The sequence below is a fragment of the Capra hircus genome, chromosome 26 (genome assembly GCF_001704415.2).
Source record: "Capra hircus breed San Clemente chromosome 26, ASM170441v1, whole genome shotgun sequence".
In the NCBI taxonomy this organism is placed as follows: Eukaryota; Metazoa; Chordata; class Mammalia; order Artiodactyla; family Bovidae; genus Capra; species Capra hircus.
The window spans coordinates 34,169,764-34,192,746 of record NC_030833.1 but is presented as its reverse complement, the minus strand read 5'-3'; the positions used below and the strand labels follow the sequence as shown (position 1 = coordinate 34,192,746).

The 22,983-nt window shown below is 38.8% G+C and overlaps 1 protein-coding gene across 3 annotated transcripts; it reads left to right on the top strand.

Annotated features, from left to right (window-relative positions):
- Positions 234-16,457, top strand: CCNJ (cyclin J). Of its 3 annotated transcripts, none has more exons than XM_018041687.1 (6): positions 234-420; positions 1,074-1,183; positions 6,186-6,396; positions 13,592-13,891; positions 14,015-14,138; positions 14,768-16,457. In XM_018041687.1, the coding sequence occupies exons 2-6, from the start codon at positions 1,115-1,117 to the stop codon at positions 15,177-15,179; spliced, it is 1,116 nt and encodes a 371-aa protein (XP_017897176.1). In that variant the 5' UTR covers positions 234-420; positions 1,074-1,114; the 3' UTR covers positions 15,180-16,457. The 3 variants fall into 3 exon arrangements, with proteins under 3 accessions (XP_017897176.1, XP_017897175.1, XP_017897174.1); XM_018041686.1 differs by having other exon boundaries at positions 14,012-14,138; positions 14,768-16,456; XM_018041685.1 differs by having other exon boundaries at positions 238-420; positions 13,979-14,138; positions 14,768-16,455.

The following is a 22,983-nucleotide window of genomic DNA, read 5'->3' as shown; positions in this document are numbered from 1 at the left end:
ATTTCTCCGGCGCGCTCTTCCGACCTCTGCCCACAGCGCAGGCCGGCTTCGCGGTAGGTGGTGTTGGGGCTCTCCGGTAAAGCGAACCGCGGGGCCGGCCAGAGATGCTGCCCGGTCCCGCTGGGGCCCCCAAGCCACTGCCGGGCGCTGCACCTGGGCCCGGCCCGGCCGCCGATTGGACGACTCCGGGTGACCCGGCTGTATCGCGAGACGAGATTGGCAGCGGCGGGTCCGCATGTGCCCCCGCGCTGGCTTTGTACGCGGAGCCGCCTGCCGGTCCTTTAACAATGGGCGGCGCGAGCGCCCTGGCGTTGGGTCGGAGCTGAGGCCGGCGCTTTGCTGCCGACTGTCCGCAGCATGAGCGGGGCCGGCGTTCCCCGCGTGTCGGCGGGGCTGGGCCTGTGAGGGCCGCGGTTCCGGGTAAGGGAGGCCGCCGTGGGAACCGGCAGGCCTGGGTTGGTGGCGGGGCACTGGAGCCGCCCGGCCCGGCCTTTTGTTCGCCTTTCTGGGGCCGCGCGATCCCGTGCGCTCCTCCGGATGAGGAGGCGGAGGCTTGGGTGCGCGCTGGGCCCGGCCGGGCCGCGGGGAGGCTACGGAGGAGGAGCGCGCGCCCGATCGTCTGCAGCGGGCACCCGGAGCCGGGCTGGCGTTCGTCTTCGGGCTTCTCGGCGGGAGGTTTTTACCTCAAGGGGTCTGTGAGTGCTGTCAAGTCTCGCTTCTCGGGGCTGGAGAATTCGAACCCGGGGCGCGGGGAGTCCCGAAGCTGGGCCTCCGGTCTAGCTTTTCCGAGTACGCGCCCGGGTTCGCGCGTAGGGAACTCGGGCCCGAGTTGGTCCCCTTTTGCCTGGCACCCGGTCCGGCAGTTCATCAGACAAGCTGGCTTCTCCTGACCGGGTAGCGTGGGCCTTCCGTGAGGCGTCAGGGAGTTGGTTTGGTCGGTGCTGGTTTTCGGACGAGTCAGGTGAAGATGAACAGTCACTATGGGTGGCCTGAGGTCACACCCCTCGGGCGGGGGGTGCGAAGGGGCGCGTGGAGGGAGCTGGCAGTGACCGCGTCTGGGGTGTGTCTTACAGACTGAAGTTGCCTCGTCTAGCCAGGCACGCCGCCGGATCCCATGGAGCTGGAGGCGCAGTGGTGGCGGGGACAGCTGGCTGCCGACATCCATCAAGCTCTTCGGTACAAGGTAACCGCTATGCCCCGACCTTTCGGTTCGGTGCCTCAATGCCAGTTAGTATGAATCTCGGCTCCCTGGAAAGCCTGGTCAGGGTCTTGAACCACTAGTTTCCAAATCAGAAAGGGCGAGTTTGCTTATTTGCTCGAGGTTAATTAACTTCTTGGCTTCTTCCCTGGGGTGTATCAGAAGAACCTGAAACTTGAATGAGGAGGTGGGTGGGGCGTGGTAGTTGAGAGAGGGAAGATGTGAAGGGACAGTCTGATGTGCTTGTTCCCAGGTGGAACATGGATTTGATATTGTATTTTATAAGATATGTGTGCTGGCTTTTTATTAGGCAGAGCAACCCTGCTTTCTTCTATAGCTGCTGTTGCGTGCAGCTGTCTGTTATGTCACATTTGTACAAAAGTAAATCCCCCAGCCTTTCCACCAACTTACTGTGAAACTTTGGACAAGTTACTTAAATTTCTGATTCCCAATTTCCTTATCTGTAAAATGATTAATAATAGAACGTGCTCTATGAAACGACTGTGAAGATTAAAATGAGGTAATACTTCAGATGTGCTCAGAACAATGATTGGCAGATAGTACGTACGCACCAAGAAAGTGATAATTTTGTTATTTTCTTCCTTTGAAACCCCAAGACTTGGGGGGTGTTCAGAAAACCTTAAGATAGGAGTTAGCTGCTCTTTCAGCTAATAACAAACAGGAGTAGACCTAGTGTATTTAAAAGATATTGGGGGAAAAATACACCTTTCTAGCACAATGCAAAGTTTGTTTATTGTTGCTGTCACATCTGTTTAACATGTCACTTCTGAGTCTTTTATAACTTTAATAGAAAGAGCCCAGATCCAAAATTAACTCAAACTTGACTTAATTTCACTGTGGATAGAAAGAACCATTATTATGTATAGAAAATTGGAAAGAAGCAAAACAGCTGACTCTTTAATAAAAAGGCTGCTGACTGTTGGAGTTGAGAGGTCCTGGGATGAGTTGTATCTTGATTTTTTTTTTAAAGAAAAACAGGTTAAATAGATTAGAAAACCTAATTCTGACTTAAACTATTACAATTGTACCCTTTTCTAAAGTTTGAGATTTCTAAATGCTGGTTGTTAATTCTAACATTCAGTCTCTTAGACACATTAAATACACCTCAGCTCCCTAATTGTACCATAGAAAAGTCTCAAGTATGGAATGGTTCTTTGGAATGTTAAGAGAGTTGCAGGTTTTCCACCTTGGAAATTGTTGAAATACTTTTGATTTTTTTGTTGTTGTTGTTTTTTATTTAGATATTATCTTTCAGTTTTAAATGGTCCTGTTTTCTAAGTGACAGTTCTTTATTCCTCTGGTGTATGGGGAAATTAATATCTGATGTTTAATGATACATATATTTTTTAATGACATGAAACTTAAGATTTTTCATGGTGATTTCCATGGTTTTTGATTCTTATATTTTATGTGTAATTTTAATCCTGAGTGATGAATTAATTTTATTAACTGAAGTTGGAAGTGCATTTTTCCAGCAAATTTATTGATGTTTTTGTTTATTGGTCTCTGGGGAGGATGCAAGGAATAAGACACAACCTGTACTAAACTTATGTACAAACTATCAGAGGATGAGCTAGAACAGGGCCTGAAAAAATGCCACTGAAAGTTGTGATGGACCACCTACCCCCTGCGACTGTGGGTTGTCTTTATTTTATCTTTAAGCATTGTGTAAGCCACATTCTTGTGATTTGACACAATGGCCACACTTGATAAAGAATTTGTTAATCAGTAAAACTTGAACCTGTGAAACTGGGGAGACCACTCTTTGTAGTACACTAAAGTCAAGGAAAGTTAACATGAACTTTTCTCACAGAGGATACATGTCAATTCCGGGCTATTAATTAGGTAATTTAGTTGGGTAGTCATATGCTTATTTATTCAACATATTTGTATGCCTACAGTGTACAAGGTGCTGTCAGGCATTAAAAGGGTAGTATGAGATAGACATGATCCTTGCCTTTAAGTAGTCTAATTTCATCTGAATTTAGGTCTTCTGTTGGACAGTTGCCATTTAGGCAGAGCGGAAGGTATTCTGTTTAGACCCAAGGTTTGTGGAGGAATAATTGATGTGACCAGCATTGAATCTACTGCTGCTGCTGCTAAGTCGCTTCAGTCGTGTCTGAATAGAGTAAAAATTACAGCAAATGAAAATCCTCTTCAACCCCAAATGCCAGCTATACTGTTTCCATTAAATACAATCACTTTTTCCTCAACAAAGCAGCTGTCCTCTAATACCCTGTGTCTTCTCTTTCTTCTCATTGTTTTGCTGTGTATACTAGTGTCTTAGGATGCTTGGGGAAATATTTTTAGGAGCCTTTATGACAGATAGAAACGATGCTAACTTTGTGATAAACATCAAGAAAATATCCCACAGAGTTGTGAGTATTCCTTCTATGCCTTAATTTTCATCCCGGCTGGACAGTTAACCCAGTTTGGGAATGGGATGGCATTTAGGGTGGTGAACTAACAAGGACCTGTGATTGGAGATGGAGATGACATGTTTAGATCTTTCTGTGCTTTGGTCCTGTGGGATCCTGAGAAGCAGACAGGAATAAGAGTGTTCAATTCTAGGGAATCAGGAATAGACATTAGAAAAAACTCAAAAGCTGAAAGAAGCATAGGTCATTTTCTCATGTGTATAACTGTACTACATGGACAAAGAACTAAATCTGACAGCCATATGATAAGCCCATGTCCTTTACCATTTGCAGTAATATAAAGAGAACGTATTGGATACACTTAACAATCTCCTAGTGGTGGCCCTTAGAGTTCTTGCTTTTGTTTTGTCTTCTTTTAGCCAAGTTAACGTAAAGTCCACCAGTGTCTTCCAACTATGTTCCCCTGTCCATCTGGCAAAACTATGGTGCCATTACCACAGCTAGGATAGTATTGACATCGATACAGTCAAGATGTAAAACATTCTCTGTACATTTATCACCACAAAGATCTTTCATCTTAACCTTTTATAGGCACAGCCTCTTTCCTCCCATCGTCATTCTCCCTTAACCTCTGGCAACCACTCATCTGTTCTTTATTTTTATAATTTTGTAATTTCAGGAATGTTACATAAGTGGAATTATGTACTACATGATTTGGGGGGATTCATTTTACCCACTCAGAATAATTCCCTGGAGATCCATCCAGGTTTTTGACATTAAGCTTTTTTATTCCACTCTTTTGCTACTAAAAACAGTGCTGTAAAGGCCCTCCTTATATGTAGGATAAATTCCTAGACCTGGTGTTGCTAAGTTAAAGGGTATCTGCAGTCTGCATTTTCAAAAATGTGTATTATCTAATCGCCCTTCAGAAGGTTATATGAGTTGTCAACCTGACCAGGAATACACGAGTTTCTGTATCCACTCTTGATAACATAAGCAAAAATTAATGAAATATAAAAAAATGATTGTTGAAAAAACTATGTAGTCATCCTTCAGTATCCACGGGAATTGGTTCTAGGATCCCTGTAAATACTGAAATTTGAGGATGCTCAAGTCCCTTATGTAAAGTGGAGTAGTGTTTGCATATATCGCATATATCCTACACACATCCTCTTGTATATTTTAAATCATCTCCAGATGATTTAATCATCCATGTTGCAGCATATATCAGAATTTCATTTCTTTTTAAGGCTGAATAGTATTCCACTGTATGTATATACTACATTTTGTTTATCAGTTCATCTGTTGATGAACACTGGAGTTGTTTGTTTCCACTTTTTGGCTCTTGTGGATAATACTGCTCTGAATATGGTTGCACAAATATCTGTCTGAGTCCCCAGTTTAACTTCTTTTGGGTATATATCTAAAGGTGAAATTGCTGGATCATGGTAAATCTACATTAATTTTTGGGGGTGGAATACTGTTGTTCACAGGGGCTATACAACTTTATATTCCTACCACTACACAAGGGTTCCATTTACTCTATATCTTTGTCAATACTTGTTAGTTTCTGTTTTCTCCATTTTCTTTTGGGGGATTTTTTTTTTTACAGTAGCAATTCTAATTGGTATGAAATGGTATCTCATAATGGTTTTGATTTGCATTTTCCTGATCATTAGTGATTTTGAGCATCATTATAGGTGCTTATTGGCCATTTGTACATCTTTGGAGAAATGTTTAGTCAAGTCCTTTGCTCGTTTTTCACTCGAGGTGTTTTGGATTTTGTTGATTTGTATGTATAAGAATTCTTTATGATCTGGATATTAACACTTTACCAGATATATGATTTGCAAATATTTTCTCCCATTCTGTGGGTTGCTTTTTCACTCTGATGAAACTGTCCTTTGATGCATAAAAGTGTTTTTTGGATGAAGTCTTAGCGTTTTTTTTACCTGTGCTTTTAGGATCATATCCATGTTACTTCCTTCCATTGTAATACCTGTTGGGTTTACTGTGGCATTGTGCTGAGCTCATAAAATGAATTTAGAATTCTTCCATCTTTCTGGATATTCTTTAATAGTATAGGAATTTTCTTATTTTAAAAAAATGAGAAACCAGATTAGAAGATACTAGTGGATCTTCAACATCCCTACAAGTATAACACAGTATGTATTATACTAGAAGCATGTCCATTTATTCATTACTTTCTAACTAAAAGCTTTGAGCATCTTTAGGGGATGTGTATGTATGGTTTGGTTAGTATTTTGGTAATGATGTTTTTCTGAAAATACGTGGTAGGGAAAACAGGATTCCATTATTAAAAATCTTGCTAAAATACATCTATTCCATAATGTAAGAAATACCTATAACTGGTAATGTCAGATGTGGTTAAGAATAAGGAGAAATGTTTAGTTCTAAATTTGAAATGCCATTCATTATCCTTCCACTCAGCTTTTTCATTTTTGTTTTTTACTCAAGAAAATGTTTTAGACAATGGTAACATTAGTATATTGGGGGGAAAGTGTCATTGCATTGAGGGGATAATTCTTCTACAGCCTATATTAGACTAAATGTTCTTCTTGATTTAGGAGCTGAAGTTGCCTTCCTACAAAGGCCAGTCCCCTCAACTAAGTCTCAGAAGATATTTTGCTGACTTGATTGCCATTGTGAGCAATCGTTTCACACTCTGCCCTTCTGCCCGACATCTTGCTGTCTATTTGCTGGACCTGTTTATGGATCGTTATGACATCTCTATCCAGCAGCTGCATTTAGTTGCACTTTCCTGTCTGCTTCTAGCAAGTAAGTATGAGTACAATCTACATGACTGGAAAATTCTGGTTTATAATTAAATAAATTTACTTAGAACTCGGTGAAATACCACCAAATTCCTTTCATTCCAGTTTACTAGTTTTGGAAAGTTTATGTTGAAAGTGCTTTTTGGCATAGTAGTTCTTAACCAGATATATTAAAAAGTGGCTCTGAAATCTTTCAAAAACATGTGTACCTGAGCCCTACAGCCTGAAGATTCTGATACAGATGTCTAGGTCATTCTGGATCTACTGACTCAGAATCTGCATCATGGGACCTGGATATTTTTTAACTTCTTAAAAATTTCAAAGGTGATTCTCATGTATCTTCCCAGTTGGGAACCATTGCCTTAAAGCAGTAGTTCTTAACCAAGAGCAGTTGTTGTGTCCCACTGGGGGATATTTGGCAATATGTGGAGACAGTTTGGGTTGTCATTACAACCGGGGAGGAAGCTAAACATCTGCAACACACAGAACAGCCCACACAACAAAGAATTATCTAGCCCAACATGTCAGTGGAGCTTAGGCTGAAAAACTCTGATAGGTGTCACACTCTTGTGTTGTTAGAATACCTTCTACTGACTAAGTGGTGATTTAGATTAATGAACTGAAGGTTCACATGCAATAGCTATACATGTGAAAACACTTGCTTTTACAGTAGGCAAAACTGCATAGTAAGCTGTAGGGTAGAATCTGTTAATGGGCCTTTTGGTGCCTTTTTCTCTTAACATCTTCCTGTGACGTATTTCATTGTTTGTTAGTATCTTGACTGAAGAGAAAGAGGGTGAGTAAAAGCATTGAAACTGAGATTTTTCTTCTCTTAGTATTCTGAAAAGATTGTATTTGTTGTTGAATCCACTATGTAGTGTTTTTTGTTTTTAATTATTCATGTCATTATAATGGAAATTTAAGTCCCACTTAAAGTGACATGTAGAAATACCGACTGCCTTCACCTCTAACCCCCACTTGAGAATTTAGGATCCAGTGTGACTGCTATCTAAGAAACATTCCTTCTGTACCCTACCACCAGAATTCTTTCTAAAACACCTTTGCATTTGACTGCAAATAAACCTAAAACCAAATGCAGGCCTGTGTGGTATCATTTATGATACTAGTCTTTTCTGCTTTTCTTTTCCTGTCCTTATTTTTCCTCTGATGACTTCAGCTCCCTGTTTTATCTCCTGGAAGGTCTTTTTGTAAACTATTTCAAATCTTCTGTGGACCAGGTTGAATATATATAAACACAGCCCAGTGATAACTTTCCACTACCTGTGGGTTAAGGTAGAAACTCCTTAATGTAACATTCGGAACCGTTCATCTGGACTCAGCCATCTTACTAGACTTTTCTTTCAACTCTGTCCCCATGTAACTTGAGTCAGATTCTTACCAGAATGGTATATTTCCTGAGTATCTGTCTTTCTCCTTTAATCTGTTGTCCTCTAAGATCTGTTCGTATCACCTGCTCCTCTCGCCACCATCCAGAAAGCCAGAGGTAATGTTTGTACATTTATAATTAACCTTTAACTTTTAATTAAGGTCTTATCCTTATAAGCAGTCATGTGTACAGTTCTGTGTTTCATCACTATGATGATTTGTGATGTAGTAGTTTGCATAGGGTTGGAAAAGCCCATACTTGACATGTCAAAAATGTGTGAGAATCTACACGGAATGGCTTCCTGATATCCTGTACAATATTAGTATATTATAGGATCGGTTATAGCTGAGAGACACAGGAAATCAAACATGCAAGTTAGGTTATTTTAAAATCTTAGGATCGGTAATGAAAAATTTTTTGCCTGCTGTGGCCATCACTGTCCTTCAATCACTACCAAGCCCTACCTGGTCTGTGCCTATGGACTGTGAAATTATGAATGATGGATAGTCAGTTCATAGACTGACTTATGTTTGTGACTAAAATTTACTAGTACCTTACAAAATGACTTGGGGATTATAAACTAGACATTTATAAACTACATGTTACAATCAGAGTTCACCAAGGTCTCTAGCTGAATACTCTAAAAGGAACTCTGGCCACCATGCAGAGCTAGGCATTGGTGCCAGGTTTCTGCAGTTTACACAGTTTGGGGAAAGGATCTTCTGTTTATGCACCACTTTAGGTTGATTGGAATGGCACTGTCAGTTCTTCTTTCTAAATTTTCTATAACTGTCAGTTTAAGGTTGTGATCAATTTATTTTATTGATGATTATTTGACTTAATCTGTGGTAGTATATAGTTACTTTTGACTTATTTTCTAGGAACTAGGCTTTAGGATTTGTGTTTACTGAGTTCAGATGAGAATTGTTTACTACCTATTACTAAACGAGTCAGATACCTCCTCCCTTTGTTTTACTGACCCCACCCTATTGTCTCTCAGAGAGAATTGCTTTTACATTGTTCTTCATCCACTGGAGAGTGGGAAAATGTGAGATAGGTGCCCCTTAGGGTCTCAGCTCCTCCCAAGTAGTCGCTGGTCAAACGGAATTCAAGCTATCAGCTCTTCAGTGGGGTCAGGAATCAAAGATGCTGGCCCTTAGTAGCCCACTGAAATCTCTTCTTCCAGTTAGTGAAGTCTAACTTTACTCCAACAGAAATGCTTAGGATGCTTATAAACCAGTAGTCTGTTTTTAGTATATGACATATGTTTTAAATTTGTGGAGTTCTTTCTACTGTTTCTTACATTCTTATACTATATCTTCTTATATTTGAATTCCAGTGTCAAGTCTCCAGTTAGTTATCATAAACTTGACTCAAACGATGCTTCTCTTGTCTCAGAATGATTAAACTCTGAATGTCCCCCTCCCCCAGCTGCTCCCTGCTTTGGGTTGGGCAGTCTGTGGTATAGAAGTGAAGAACAACTTACAGCTGACAGGACTCAGCAACAGCTGTCTTTTAGTTATTAAATAGGTTGGAAGGCTTTGGTAGTTTGGTTAAAAATGGAGCACAGCTTGTAAGTTTCAGGTACTAATGCATATCCAGCTGCTTGGATGTACACTATTAGAGGTAGGAAGAAAGGGCCTACAAACTGGAGAGTGGCATGTAGTATTTTTACAGCAAGGATTATGGGAAATCTATATGGATATAGAATTGAATTTCTTGTCAGCAATATGAATTTCAACAACCCTTGAGTCTTAGGTTTAGACTTCCCTGGTGGCTCAAGACCGTAAAGTGTCTGCCTACAACGTGGGAGACCTGGGTTCGATCCTTGGGTCAGGAAGATCCTCTGGAGAAGGAAATGGCGACCCACTCCAGTATTCTTGCCTGGAAAATCCCATGGACAGAGGAGCCTGGCAGACTACAGTCCATGGGGTTGCAAAGAGTCAGATACGACTGAGGAAGAAAGGGCCTACAAACTGGAGAGTGGCATGTAGTATTTTTACAGCAGGGATTATGGGAAATCTATATGGATATAGAATTGAATTTGTCAGTAATATGAATTTCAACAACCCTTGAGTCTTAGGTTACTTCTTATAAAATGAAAATAAAGACACTTAACCTTACAAACTTGTTGTAAGGATCAAGTAGGGTAGTATGTTTAAAAGCACATATGAAATTGAAACATAAAGGTTAGCATTGTAATGATTAATTCCTCCATAAGTGTTCTATAATCTTTAGTCTGGCTCCCTAGCCCCAAAGATTTTGACTCATTCCAGAAAAGACTGATTTGTCCTGGGAAGTTCTCAAACTCTTAACTCCTTGACACTCTTAACTCCTGGCTCCCTTGGCTCTCTGTAGAGAGCATGGAAGTGGTCTTAAACCCGAGACTTTTGATAATCTGCTCAAGGTATTGTGTGTGCTTAGTTGCTCCGACTCTTTGTGACCCCATGGACTGCAGCATGCCAGGCTTCTCTGTCCATGGGGGTTCTCCAGGAAAGAATACTGGAGTGGGTTGCCATGCCTTCCTCTAGGGGATTTTCCCAACCCAGAGATCAAATCCAGGTCTCCTGCATTGCAGGCGGATTTTTTACCATCTGAGCCACCAGGAAGCCTGTTCAAGGTTTTGTGTAACTAAGAAAAGATCTTAAAGTCAAGATGAAGTCAAAAGTGAGATTATAGGCTTTTAATAGCAAAAATTTGTGACAAGTGCTTGTTTCTTCTTGCTCACCAGTACTGGGTTGACAAAGCTTTTTACTATTTGATAGGTGAAAAACTGTATGTCACAGATGATTCTATTTATATATCGATTTTTAGTGAGAATAGAACCTTTTTTTTTCCCCTCTATGAATTCTGTCTTCTGGTTCCTTATCCATTTTTTTCTTATTAGACTGGTAGTCTTATAAATTTGTGAGAATTCCTAGTAAATATTAAGGATGACTTTTTTCTCCTTAGTAATAAAAGACAAAATGTGGGTTGGCAGAGATCACAGTGACATCTATCTGATCCATGCCCTACTACCACATACCTGCCATTCCCTCCTGACTTTGAATATGTGCTGGTTTCCATGGCAGATCTGAGCATTTCCTATAAAGGAAAGACAACCTGATGTTTTGTTTCTGGGGCCCCTGATTCTGTATTTTCTGGGAAGCAGATGTGAATTTCCTGTGCCCTTATTTCCTGTTAGGGACCTTTATCAATATAATCACATGGCTTCTGGTATTTCCTTTCAATTGAAGAAACTGATCTTTGTGATCTGTATGTGGTATTACGGATAAGTAGATTTAAAATAGTCATGCACATAGCATTCAGCACGATAAAAACTGTACATGAATGCAAGGACTCATGACATTGTCTCACATTTTGAATTCTTTTAACATCCATGCATCTGAGTATATTACTATATATAATGAAAAGTTTCCCCAAAAAACTAAACCTCAATTTAAATATCAAATATGGTTATTTATGTAGTATGCAAGTTATTTTTAACTTTGCAAATCAAGATGCAAAGACCTTCATACTTTTAATAGCCAAGTACTTTATAAATATAGAAACCCCATGGATCCTTAATAATATAGAAGCCTGTCTATTCTAGGAGTCCCCATTTAGCTTTGGTCTGGAAGCAGATTTGGGAATTCAGGCATAAATCTTCCATTTTGGGTTTGACTCAACTTAATTGCCCTTACATGAATTGGCCAACCTTGCTAACTTGGTTTCTTGAGCTGTGAAATTGGTCATATACAATTTTGTTTTCTGTGTTGAAAGGTTCAAGGAGATAATATGAAATATTTTCTTAATCCTTGAATTAAATAGTGAATTGTGGTATATTAATTTCTTCAAAGGAGCTTTAAACTCATTAACTTTTACAATATTCCTTTGAAGTTCAATGCCAGTATTGCTGCTGCTACACAAATAGAGTACTTTGAAAGCCTTAATGATTCATCCAGAGGGATTGAACTAAATTCCTAAGTCATTCTCCTTCTGAAGAATTCCAGTTTGTTATATAGAGAACAGTGGGTTCCTCTCTTATATTTATGCAGTGATCATACTGGATGACTGTCATTAAGACCACTGTAGTGCTTTCAGCTCTGCTAATAAATGCCATTGGCAAAACTTGTGAAATTCATCTGTATGTGATTTGAACTGGGAAGCATTATCTAGATTATTGAAAAGTCTGAATTATGTAAGTTTTTTTGATCCATTCATACTTGCAGCAATATTAAGAGTGGTTTAAATCTAACAAAGTTCAAAATTTCTGGAGTGGGAGTGAAATTTTAAACTCTTTGGACCTAGACTCAAAGTCATGAGCTTAGAGTGCCTGGCATAGGAGACAAACCTTCTACCCTAGTTCCCCCTCCCTAAGCCAAGACCAGGGTAGTTAGCAGTGTTTTTTCGCAGCCCCTAAGGCTGGCAGACTTGAACAGACCTCTCTGACTCCAGTATACTGAGCATCTGAGCTGAGTGGTTCTGGCCACTACCATTTGTTGTCAGAATTTCAATATATGGTTCTGAAAGAGAACCATTCCCAGTTTTCACAGGGAAACTGGTTTGATTTCTTCTGGTTTGGCAGTCTTTCTGGTCTTCTACAAAAAATGTTTTTAAATGAATAAAATAAAATTGTAAGATTTCCAAAGAAAACAAATATATTGAAATAAATATCAAAATAGTCAAACAAAATTTTATATAGTAATATATAACATTCTAACAGCTATAATTATGAACAAGTATAAAAACTATTGTGAGAAATTATAATAATTGCAGTATAATATAATTTTATACCTTAATATGAAAAAGAACATAAGGCTAGGAAGTGGAAGCTTTTAGTTTTAATATCCCTTCTTCTTTGGACAGTCATGGAACAAAAACCCAAAGAAACTTGAAGATAATTCTTTTGGTTCTATTGCTGTATTTGAAGAATCATGATAGTACTTGATACTTGAACTTTCTCCAGCCGTGACTTTTAGAAATACCTAAAATGAATAATTTATATTTAGTAAAATACTTGAAGGAAGTTAAAGTGCAAGATGATATGTAATCAATAGAAAAATCATTCAGATTTAGAGGGGCCATTTTATTCCTCAGCTGTACATATGGGTGAGTTTCATGAAAAGAAGTTAATGCCTTCCGATAACCAGGTTCAATATTTATGCCTATTCTGCCTTGAGTAAGGGGATATAAAAGTGGTATAAAGTATTTTCCCCTTTTTTAAATAACAGACTTGGCTAGATTTTTGGTTTAATTCAGAAGAGGAGGATTAGGGGTTTTTTGTAGAGTGGTAATGTTTGTGTTAGATGGTCACCTGTTTGTTTTTTTCCTTTATTTATATCTCTCTGAGATTTTGCTGAAAATATGCTGAGATGAAACTCTTGAAGCTTAGCTATGTTTTATTTCAGATAATTTTATGACATTAAATACTTGAAACTTTGTCCTAAAATAGTTTTTTTTACCAACCATCATCTGCCCTCATAAAGAAATTTTCTGAGAAGACTGAGCTGTTGAGATGGAAGTTATATTTTCAGTGGCACATAGGACTGTTTTCCTTACACAGTAGGACATAGATCAAAATGTTTACACGTTCCTTTTTTTTTTTTTAGGAGAGGGTAAAGGGTGTGGAACGGAGGCATTGAAAGAGAAAACAAGATTTGAGAACCACAGAGTTCTAGCACAGTTGTATCTACCCAGAGTAGGGAGAAAATGTCTTTGGATCTAAATCTTTGTACTAAGATAGCAGGTCCCATTTAAGTAACTAGACTTAACTTTGATCATTTGGCCTAATATTTTCTTTCTCTTGCTTTTATTTCCCTTTGCATATAAGGTAAATTTGAAGAAAAAGAAGATAGTGTGCCTAAGCTGGAGCAGCTCAACAGCCTGGGTTGTATGACTAATATGAATCTAGTATTAACAAAACAAAATTTGCTACATATGGAACTATTATTATTAGAAACCTTTCAGTGGAACCTTTGCCTTCCAACAGCTGCCCATTTCATTGAGTATTATCTCTCCGAAGCAGTACATGAAACAGATCTTCATGATGGCTGGCCAATGATTTGCTTGGAAAAAACTAAACTCTACATGGCCAAGTATGCAGATTACTTCCTGGAAGTATCTTTGCAAGGTGAGTTGATGTAGATGCCAGTAAGTGACTTGTGAGCTTGTGACTTGTGTATTCTGTTGCTTAAGTTCATTTTTGATGTCTCCACAGATTATGCCTTTCTAAATTATGCACCTTCTTTAGTAGCTGCAGCATGTGTGGCTTCTTCAAGGATTATACTTCGTCTTTCTCCAACGTGGCCTCCAAGACTGCATCGTCTTACTGCTTACTCCTGGGATTTCCTAGTGCAGTGCATTGAACGGCTATTGATGTAAGCCTCTGTTCTTTTGTTTGTAATTTCTTATTAACATTCTTCATGTAAAAGGGGCCTTGGAAACAAGTTCTCAAAGGCCGAGAGCTTTTAGGATACTTGCTCTGACAGCTTCCTGCTGCCATAAGCAAGCCCCTGGCAAGCAGTACTCAGTGGAGTACTGAGTGAAAGGGGAGTTTCTTTTGGTTGTTATCCAGGTAGAGGCTGTCATTGCTAGTATGATTCTGGGTACATAATAAGGAAAGGAGCTGCTCTTGTGTGAGTCCACAACTGTGAGATCATCCAGGTAAATCTTGCTCCAGTCCCCGTTTCTATATCTTTGGGGATATCTTGGTGGCCTCACAATTCAAAGTGGCAGTCATATTTAAGTGCTCATTGTGAACATAGCTCGCAAGCTGAAAAGAGCCCTCAAAGCCACTAGCAGCCAGTCCTCAAGGGTTATACCATGGGAAGGAACTTTCAGAAGGCTAAGAGTGAGTGCTGTTGTTGAAATTATGGTTGCAGTGACTGCTACCTGGGCAGTGGGGCAGTCCAAGGAGCCAGCTGTAAAGGAGTTGGGGGTGATGTGTGACTTTCTTGCAGATTTTTCTCAAGTAACATTATTAACAAGTCTCCTTTCTATGTTGCAGCGCTCATGATAATGATGTGAAAGAAGCAAACAAACAGAGAGGACAGGCAGGACCTCAGCCAGCACAACTAAGTATGTTCCAGACAGCCTCCCAGCCCTCCCGGGCAGTTCACTTTCAGCAACCTCAGTATCTCCATCAGACTCATCAGACCTCACTGCAGTATCGCCATCCTGTATCGGAACAACCAAGCTGTCAGCAGATTGTATCTACTACACACACCTCATCTTACACACTACCAACATGTCCTGCTGGCTTCCAAACTAGTGTTCAGGGCCTTGGGCATGTGCCAACTGGTGTTGGGATGTCACTGGCAATACCGGTAGAAGTTAAACCCTGTCTGAATGTTTCTTATAACCGGAGTTATCAGATAAATGAACATTATCCTTGCATTACTCAATGCTTTGAAAGGTGATTTTATGTGAAGGTAAGACCTGACCCAGACTGTTTGTGACTTGAAGCTCTGGGGCAAGCTTTTTGTAAAACTTCTCTTCAAAAGGAAAGGGATCCAAATTTCATCAGAGCTCTTCAGATACCAGCACCAGGAAGACTGACTATCCCTTCCAACACACCGTGACTATCTGGGAGGACTAAGGTAACACTGCAAACACTTTAACAGTGTATATGTCAAATCCTGTTAAAACAAATTTCTATATGCCACATTTTAAAGCCCCAAATGATGGTCCCAATATTTCAAAAATATTCAACCCAACAGAAAATTTGGACAGACTCCAAATTTGCTGTTTTAAGATTTGACCTGTGGTGGGCTCTGGGCCTAATGTTGGCTTCTATGTCAGAGATTAATGTTTATCTGTGGACTTGCCAAACATTCTTTTTATGAAGGAAAGTTACAGTATTAATTTTTGAAGAGATCCTTTTTTTTAGTCTCCAGTTTTGATTTATATTTTTGATCTGCATCTGCAAATGAATTTCTGACTAAGTTTCAACTCATGAATTTCTTTGCTATACCAGTCAGTGTGGTTAAAAAAATTTTTTTTAGATATTCTAAATAACTCCCTATCACAGATAATATAGGTATCTGGATTTATGTACTAAAATTAAGATTGGAGTAGATGTCTTAAAATCATGGTCATACATTTTTCTTGTTTTTCCCCTGTGATCAACCTCAAGTCTTTAGAATTAAACACATTTAACTCAGGGAATTTGTACTACTTGGAAACACTTAACTGTAATGCAACATGTTTTGGGAATGTTATAGTATGACTACCTTAATAACATAGGTTAGTAGACTCCTGCTAGAGTGTGTTTTCAAATGAGAACATAATTGTAGCGTAGAATGAATGAAGTGGTGGTTCCTGTCATTCATAATACACATACAAGTTTTGCATTTCTCAGTGCAATCAATGATTTATACTCAGATTTGATATTATTCTAAAAAAGGTTTTCAAGTAAAGGTGTAACTGTAGAATGTCAGTACTAGAATAAAGTCCCATAAGTTTGTTTTGAGGTGGAATGTGGCCAGGGTAGTTCTCAGGTTGTGCTAGAGCAGCACTTTGTTACATGGAAGACAGGTTTTATAAATAGCCTTTGAATCCAGCTAGTCAAGTTTAACGGAGAAGGCAATGGCACCCCACTCCAGTACTCTTGCCTGGAAAATCCCATGGATGGAGCCTGGTAGGCTGCAGTCCATGGGGTCGCTAAGAGTCGGGCACGACTGAGCGACTTCACTTTCACTTTTCAGTTTCATGCATTGGAGAAGGAAATGGCAACCCACTCCAGTGTTCTTGCCTGGAGAATCCCAGGGACGGGGGAGCCTGGTGGGCTGCCGTCTATGGGGTTGCACAGAGTCGGACATGACTGAAGTGACTTAGCAGCAGCAGCAGTCAAGTGTAAGCAGGCAAAGGTGACTTTCATTGGATTGGCCCCAGAACTGCCCTGGGACATTTCAGTATATTGGTAATGAGTGAAAACAGCAATAGGTCCTTACAGCAAGGGCAATTTGGAGGTAAAGAGTTTGGAGGAAATAAACTGAAAAAAGTAAAAAGAAAAAAAAAACCATTGTAATAACTGAAACTATATACATTGTGCTCTTATCTGTGGGAGAAGAGATTTGGTGGAGGGAAGCTTTCTGATAGAAAAATTAGTAAAGTGTGTCATTTTGTTTGTGTGTTTTTTTTTAAAGATAGCACTTGAATAGAAGGGAAACTGCATGGCAGGTATGTGACTGCCGTAATATGCATTGAAGACAAGCTTCTTATTATAAAGACGTTATGGGTATGCAGCAGGAGTCTCAATAATCAAGCCAATGGCTTTTGTTACGAAGGGAAGGGACTCATCACAGCAATGGATTGATCCAGATGGCTCCAGTAGACGAATGTGGGTGGGTGGCTTCTTCAGTTCTTACAGAATATCCTTTCCTTAAATGAAAGGTAACTTTTATCATTAGAGTACATAGGGCATGATATGGATTTATTAGTCTGGTAGATAAAATGAAAAACTACTCAGGTAAGAACACTCACTCATGGCAGATTTTTCAAGTATGAAAATTGTTTTCTGAAAGTATCATCACTTTTCTCTTTATAGAAGGCTGCTTATTGGATTTTGGTAGTCCTTACCTCAAGAGAACTTGAATTATTTGGGGGAAAGTGGGTTCAAAAGAGAATATATCATTCACATTCAGAACCTAGCAACCTGGAGTCCAATTTTCAGTATTTTAACTACCTCAATAATACTATGAATGTAAGATATTGGGATAAAGATCCCAACTTGAAACAACAACTGGTGCCTATGGTAATTTAAATGTCTTGTCAAATGCTTTTACTGATTGGTTTAAATGTCATTCTTGTTATAGAAGAATATGCCTTTTTAAAAAGCCTGTAACACTTTCCCAGTTTATATTTTAAAAAACTAAAGAACACTGGACTAATTTGGGGGAGGGGGGGCAGAGAGTAAAATAAATAATTGGTTACTATTGCTGCATACCCAGGGTAGGGTGGGATGGGGTGGTTGGAGAAACCAGTACTATTTTTAAAACATTAGGTTTCAGTATAAATACAGCTCACAACTGCTAGCTTTGGGGGGCTGTGGGTGGGGGGAGTTGTGTGGGTTTTGTTTTGTTTAATTTATTGATTAGTCTTTAAAGCAGGTTTTTTGGTTTTTGAGATTACCGGACCACCATTAAATGTGTACTGTGAAGAAATTAATGATATGTATAAAGGGCTTTACCAAAGTCCACTAAACACTACTCAAATATAGACTGCAAACCAAAATGTATCTGTTATGACATTAATTGCAAATAGCAAGTATGGTGCTAAAGTCCACACCAATGGAATTAGATGAGTGCTATGCACTTAATTTTAAAATAAAACTAGTTTTCGTTAAAGTGGTTTTGGTGTTTTGTTTTAAATATAAATTTGTATATTTGCAGCTTCATTAAATCATGTCATCATGTAAGTCAGACTTGGAATCATAATTACACTTATGAAGTAAAAGCTATCCCAATGAAGAATATCACCATAGTGGTGGGAAACATTTATCCATTGATTATGTATTCCATACAGCGGAGACCAGAGCCCACAGAAGTGTATTTGATACTACCTTTCTGGCCTTTTGAACTCAAAATAGTTATTAGAATGTTAGAATTGCAGTGTATAATTTGCAAAAGAATAATGCAAGCTGTAGAAAATTTGACGTCTGATTTCAAAAGTAGGAACGTGTGAAATGGCCAAAGGTGTGAGAAGGCACAGGGCTGACAGTGAGTGAGAATGGTCTGTTCAGTTAAGTATCATTGCTACTTAATTCAATGTAAAATTTAACAGATAAAATTTGTTTTGAAGAGTAAAATTTTTAGCAGGGTTAGGAAGTTACATCGATCAAAAGTATTTCTTTAATTTGTTCTATGTAATGTCACTTACTCTGGCACAGTGGCATGGTTTAGCAACAGTTAATATACATTGTTTGTTGTTGTTTGCACATTGTTAATACACATACACATTGTTTTTTAAGGCTGAATTTAAGAAAAGCAACAAGCATTCCAAACCGGGGCAGGTAGCTTTGCATTAAGGTGATTCTGAGTCCCATGTGATAAGTTTATATTCATCGATAACTCAGCTTATTAAGCCCATAGTGAAAGACATCTCCCTAGCCTCAAGCAGCTTACATTTAACTTGCCACTTGAAGAATTAGAATGGTTTATCATCCACAACTCAGTTTAAAATTATCTTGGTTAAGGGATCATTCAACTTGGTTTTTAAAATCTCTTATATTAAGGGGAAAAAATAGTTAAAAGCATCAAAACCAGGCTCCTGCTTCCTACGAGAAGGATACCTTCTACCCTATTCCTAACCCCCACCACCCCTTTTTCAATTAAAAATTTTTATGACTCTTTTTAAGAGCAGTTTCGTGTTCACAGCAAAATTGAGAAGATAACTTCTTCCTGCCCCTACACATGCACGGTCTCCCCCATTATCAACATCCCCACTAGAATGGTATATTTGTTACAAGTGATGAACCGACATAGTCACCCATTATGAACATTTTGGTTTACTCTTGGTGGTGCACATTCCTACTATCACCATTGTAAACTTATGAAGGTGCAATGGCATACAGTTACAAATGTGTAAGGTAAGGTAAGGTGAAGTCACTCAGTCGTGTCCGACTCTGCGACCCCGTGGACTGTAGCCTACCAGGCTCCTCCGTCCATGGGATCCTCCAGGCAAGAATACTGGAGTGGGTTGCCATTTCCTTCTCCAGGGGATCTTCCCGACCCAGGGATTGAACCCAGGTCTCCCACGTTGGAGGCAGATGCGTTAACCTCTGAGCACCAGGGAAGCCCTACAAATGTGTAATAGTATCTGTTCCACCATGTAGTCTCACTACTGGAAGTCTGCTCCACCCACTGGTTCTTCCTCATGCAATCCCCACCCCTTACCCCTAGGTAACCACTGATTTTTTTCCTTGTCCCATACTTTGCATTTTCTGGAATGTCATAGTTGGGATCATACAGTATGTGGCCTTTTCTTTCACTTAGTAATTATGTATTGAAGTTTCCTTCATGTCTTTTCATGGCTTGATAGTTCATTTTAGTGTTGAATAATATTCCACTGTTTGGGTGGATCACAGTTATCCGCTCACTTAAAAGGACACTGTGGTTGATTCCAAGTTCAGAAATTATGAACAAAGCTGCTGTATACATTCATGTGCAGGTTTTACTATAGACACAAGTTTTCAGCTCCAAGGAGTGAAACTGCTGAATCTTAGGATAAGAGCATGTCTAGTTTGTAAGAAACTACCAAACTGTCTTCCAGAGTGGCTCTAGCATTTTGTGTTCCCACCAGCAATGAATGACTTTTGTTCCACATCCTTGCCAGCATTTGGTGTTGTCAATGCTACAAATTTTAGTCATTCTAATAGGTGGGGGTTAATTTACATTTTCCTGATGACAATTGATGTGGAATATCATTTCATGTGCTTATCTGACAACTATATAATCTTTAATGAATTATCTGTCAAGGTCTTTAGCCCATTTTTAAGTCAGATTGTTTGCTGTATATTTTGGGGAATAGTCCTTTATTAGATGTATTTTGCAAATATTTTCTTCCAGTCTGTGGCTTGTCTTCTTAATCTCATGACATTGTCTTTTGTAGAGCAGAAGTTTTTAATTTTAATGAAGTCTAGTTTATCAGTCTGTCAGCACTTAAGAGAATTACAGATGCTGAAAGGCTGGCTCAGAATTCGCTAGCAGTCCAGTGCTTAGGACTCCATGCTTCCAACACCGGTGGCCCAGGTTTGCTCCCTGGTTAGGGAGCTAAGATTCCCACAAGCCATGCAGCATGGCCAAAAAAGAGCAGTTTGACTAAATAAATAGGTAAATGGAGGATATTATAAAGTCAAGGTATTACAAATGTAAATAACCATGGGAACAAAAATACAAACCTCACAAAAACCTACACACAAAAGACAAAGCAATGAGTCTATAGTAAAATTCTTTAAAAGATATAAATATGGAGAGTATAACTATGGCATAACTAAGAGCAAATATATCAAACTAATAAATGTAAATGAGCTAAACTCAACTATTTAGAGAAAAAGAATTTCAGACTGAATCACAAAGGAAAACTCAAATCTATGCCATATGAAAGACCTACAACAACAAAATGATTCACAAGGGTTGAAGACAGAAGGATGAGTAAAGAGATAAAAACAACCAGCAACTTCTTAATAATAGATGTGGCTGGATTCAGGCCTAAATCAGCAGGAAATGGGGTGGAATGGGGGCATTTGTAATGCTAAAGGTTACAATTCAAAATAAGGGTGAACAGTTACGAACTCTGGATCAAATAACCTTGCAACAATATTAAGTAAAATCTATAAAGGATATAAGGAAAAATAAAACAGGAGGAAACATTCATCTTGGTCCATGAGAGATCAGTAATTAAACAAAAGATAGAAAATCTTAACATATTGTGGTAGACTTAATTGACAAGGGCTTCTCTGGTTGCTCAGACAGTAAAGAATCTCCCTGCAGTGCAAGAGATTTGGGTTTCATCTCTGGGTCGGAAACCTGCAGTGCAAGAGATTTGGGTTTCATCTCTGGGTCGGAAAGATCCCCTGGAGAACGGAATGGCTACCAACACCAGTATTCTTGCCTGGAGAATTCCATGGATAGAGGAGCCTGGGGGACTACAGTCCATGGGGTAGCAGAATTGGACACAGCTGAGCAACTTAAGAAAGAAATGCCTTTTGAGAAGGGAAATGGTACAAACCTGGCATAACTAAGATGGACAGTATAACAAAGGATACTGACAGAGCCTGGCACCCATGCTAACAGCAAAACTCAGTCTTCTGAAGAGGCCTTAAACAGCTGCAACTGTTCTTTTTGACACATCAAAGTGACTAAGGTCAGAATACCTTGACTGGTCTTTTTGCTGGGTGCCAGCTCATCTGCAGCTCACCCCCACCGCCAAATAAAACCCATGGTTTCCAAACTACACAAATTCTCATTTTTTCCCTTGCTAGATGAAACTGATTCATTACTGGTTTCTTGTGTGTACAATAGTGTACTAATAATTATCTATATCTAAGTTTTCTTTGATAATATTAAGGTCTAATGTGAACTTCTATAAAATTTGACTGAATTAATCTATAAAGAAAACAATCAATTCCAAAAAGTAAAGATAGAAAACATGACTTTTCTCATGAAAGAGAAATGAACAAAATATATATATAATAGGACCTCCCCCCAAATCTCAAACAATTCTTGGATTAAATAAGAAATCCAAACGAAAATTTCAGAGTATCTACAAAATTGCTATCATGAAAATTCTAGAAACCAGGAACATCAGAATAATGCTAGAACAGTGCTCAGAAAAGTAACATCCAACTGAAAAAGTATGAGATATAACAAGTAAACAAAAACAAGGAATGAAGTAAAAGCAGAAACTAATGAATTACAAAAATGGAAAACATATGCATGCATGCATTGCAACCAGACTATAGAAAATAGTTTAAAAATTGGAAAGGAGGAGGTAGAATTAGCACCATTTGTAAATATGATTAAACACCTGGCAACTCCAAGATCATCAACGGAGAAACTATGACAGAGAATAAGCGAATTCAGTACACTGTCTAGGTACATAAATAAAATAGCTTTCATGTATACAAACAACCAGCAGTGAGATTTAACGAAAGATATACTCAATTACAATGGCCACCAAAAGAAGGTAAATGCCTAGCAATAAATACAAGAAATGTGCAAGATTGATATGAAGAAAACTTTAAAATACTTGTGACACATGAATCAGCATCATAACGATGTCAATTCTCCTTAAGTTAAATTTAACAATCTCTCAGGCTTTTTTTTTTTTAATGAACTGAACAAATAAGAAAGTCAGGGAATTTCTGAAAAAGGATAACGAAGGGAGATAAGCCCTCTGGCACATTAAAACATAAACTTGCAATAGATAAAACACTATGGTGCTGGCAAATGAATTGGTAGATAATTCAATAAAACAATAGAAATTCCAAAAATAAACCTAAATATATATTGAATTGAATATGTGATAAACAGCACCTGAAATCAGTAGAGGAAAACATGATTATTCAATAAATTGAGTTGGGTCAGTGGGTTGCCACCTGGAAAAAAAAAAAAAAACTGATACCCATCTCAAAAAATATGTATAAGGAATCTAAAAGCAATAAAATTTAGCTATAGAAATTAAAATCTTTTCAGCATGGCAAAAATCACCATGTGTGCTATG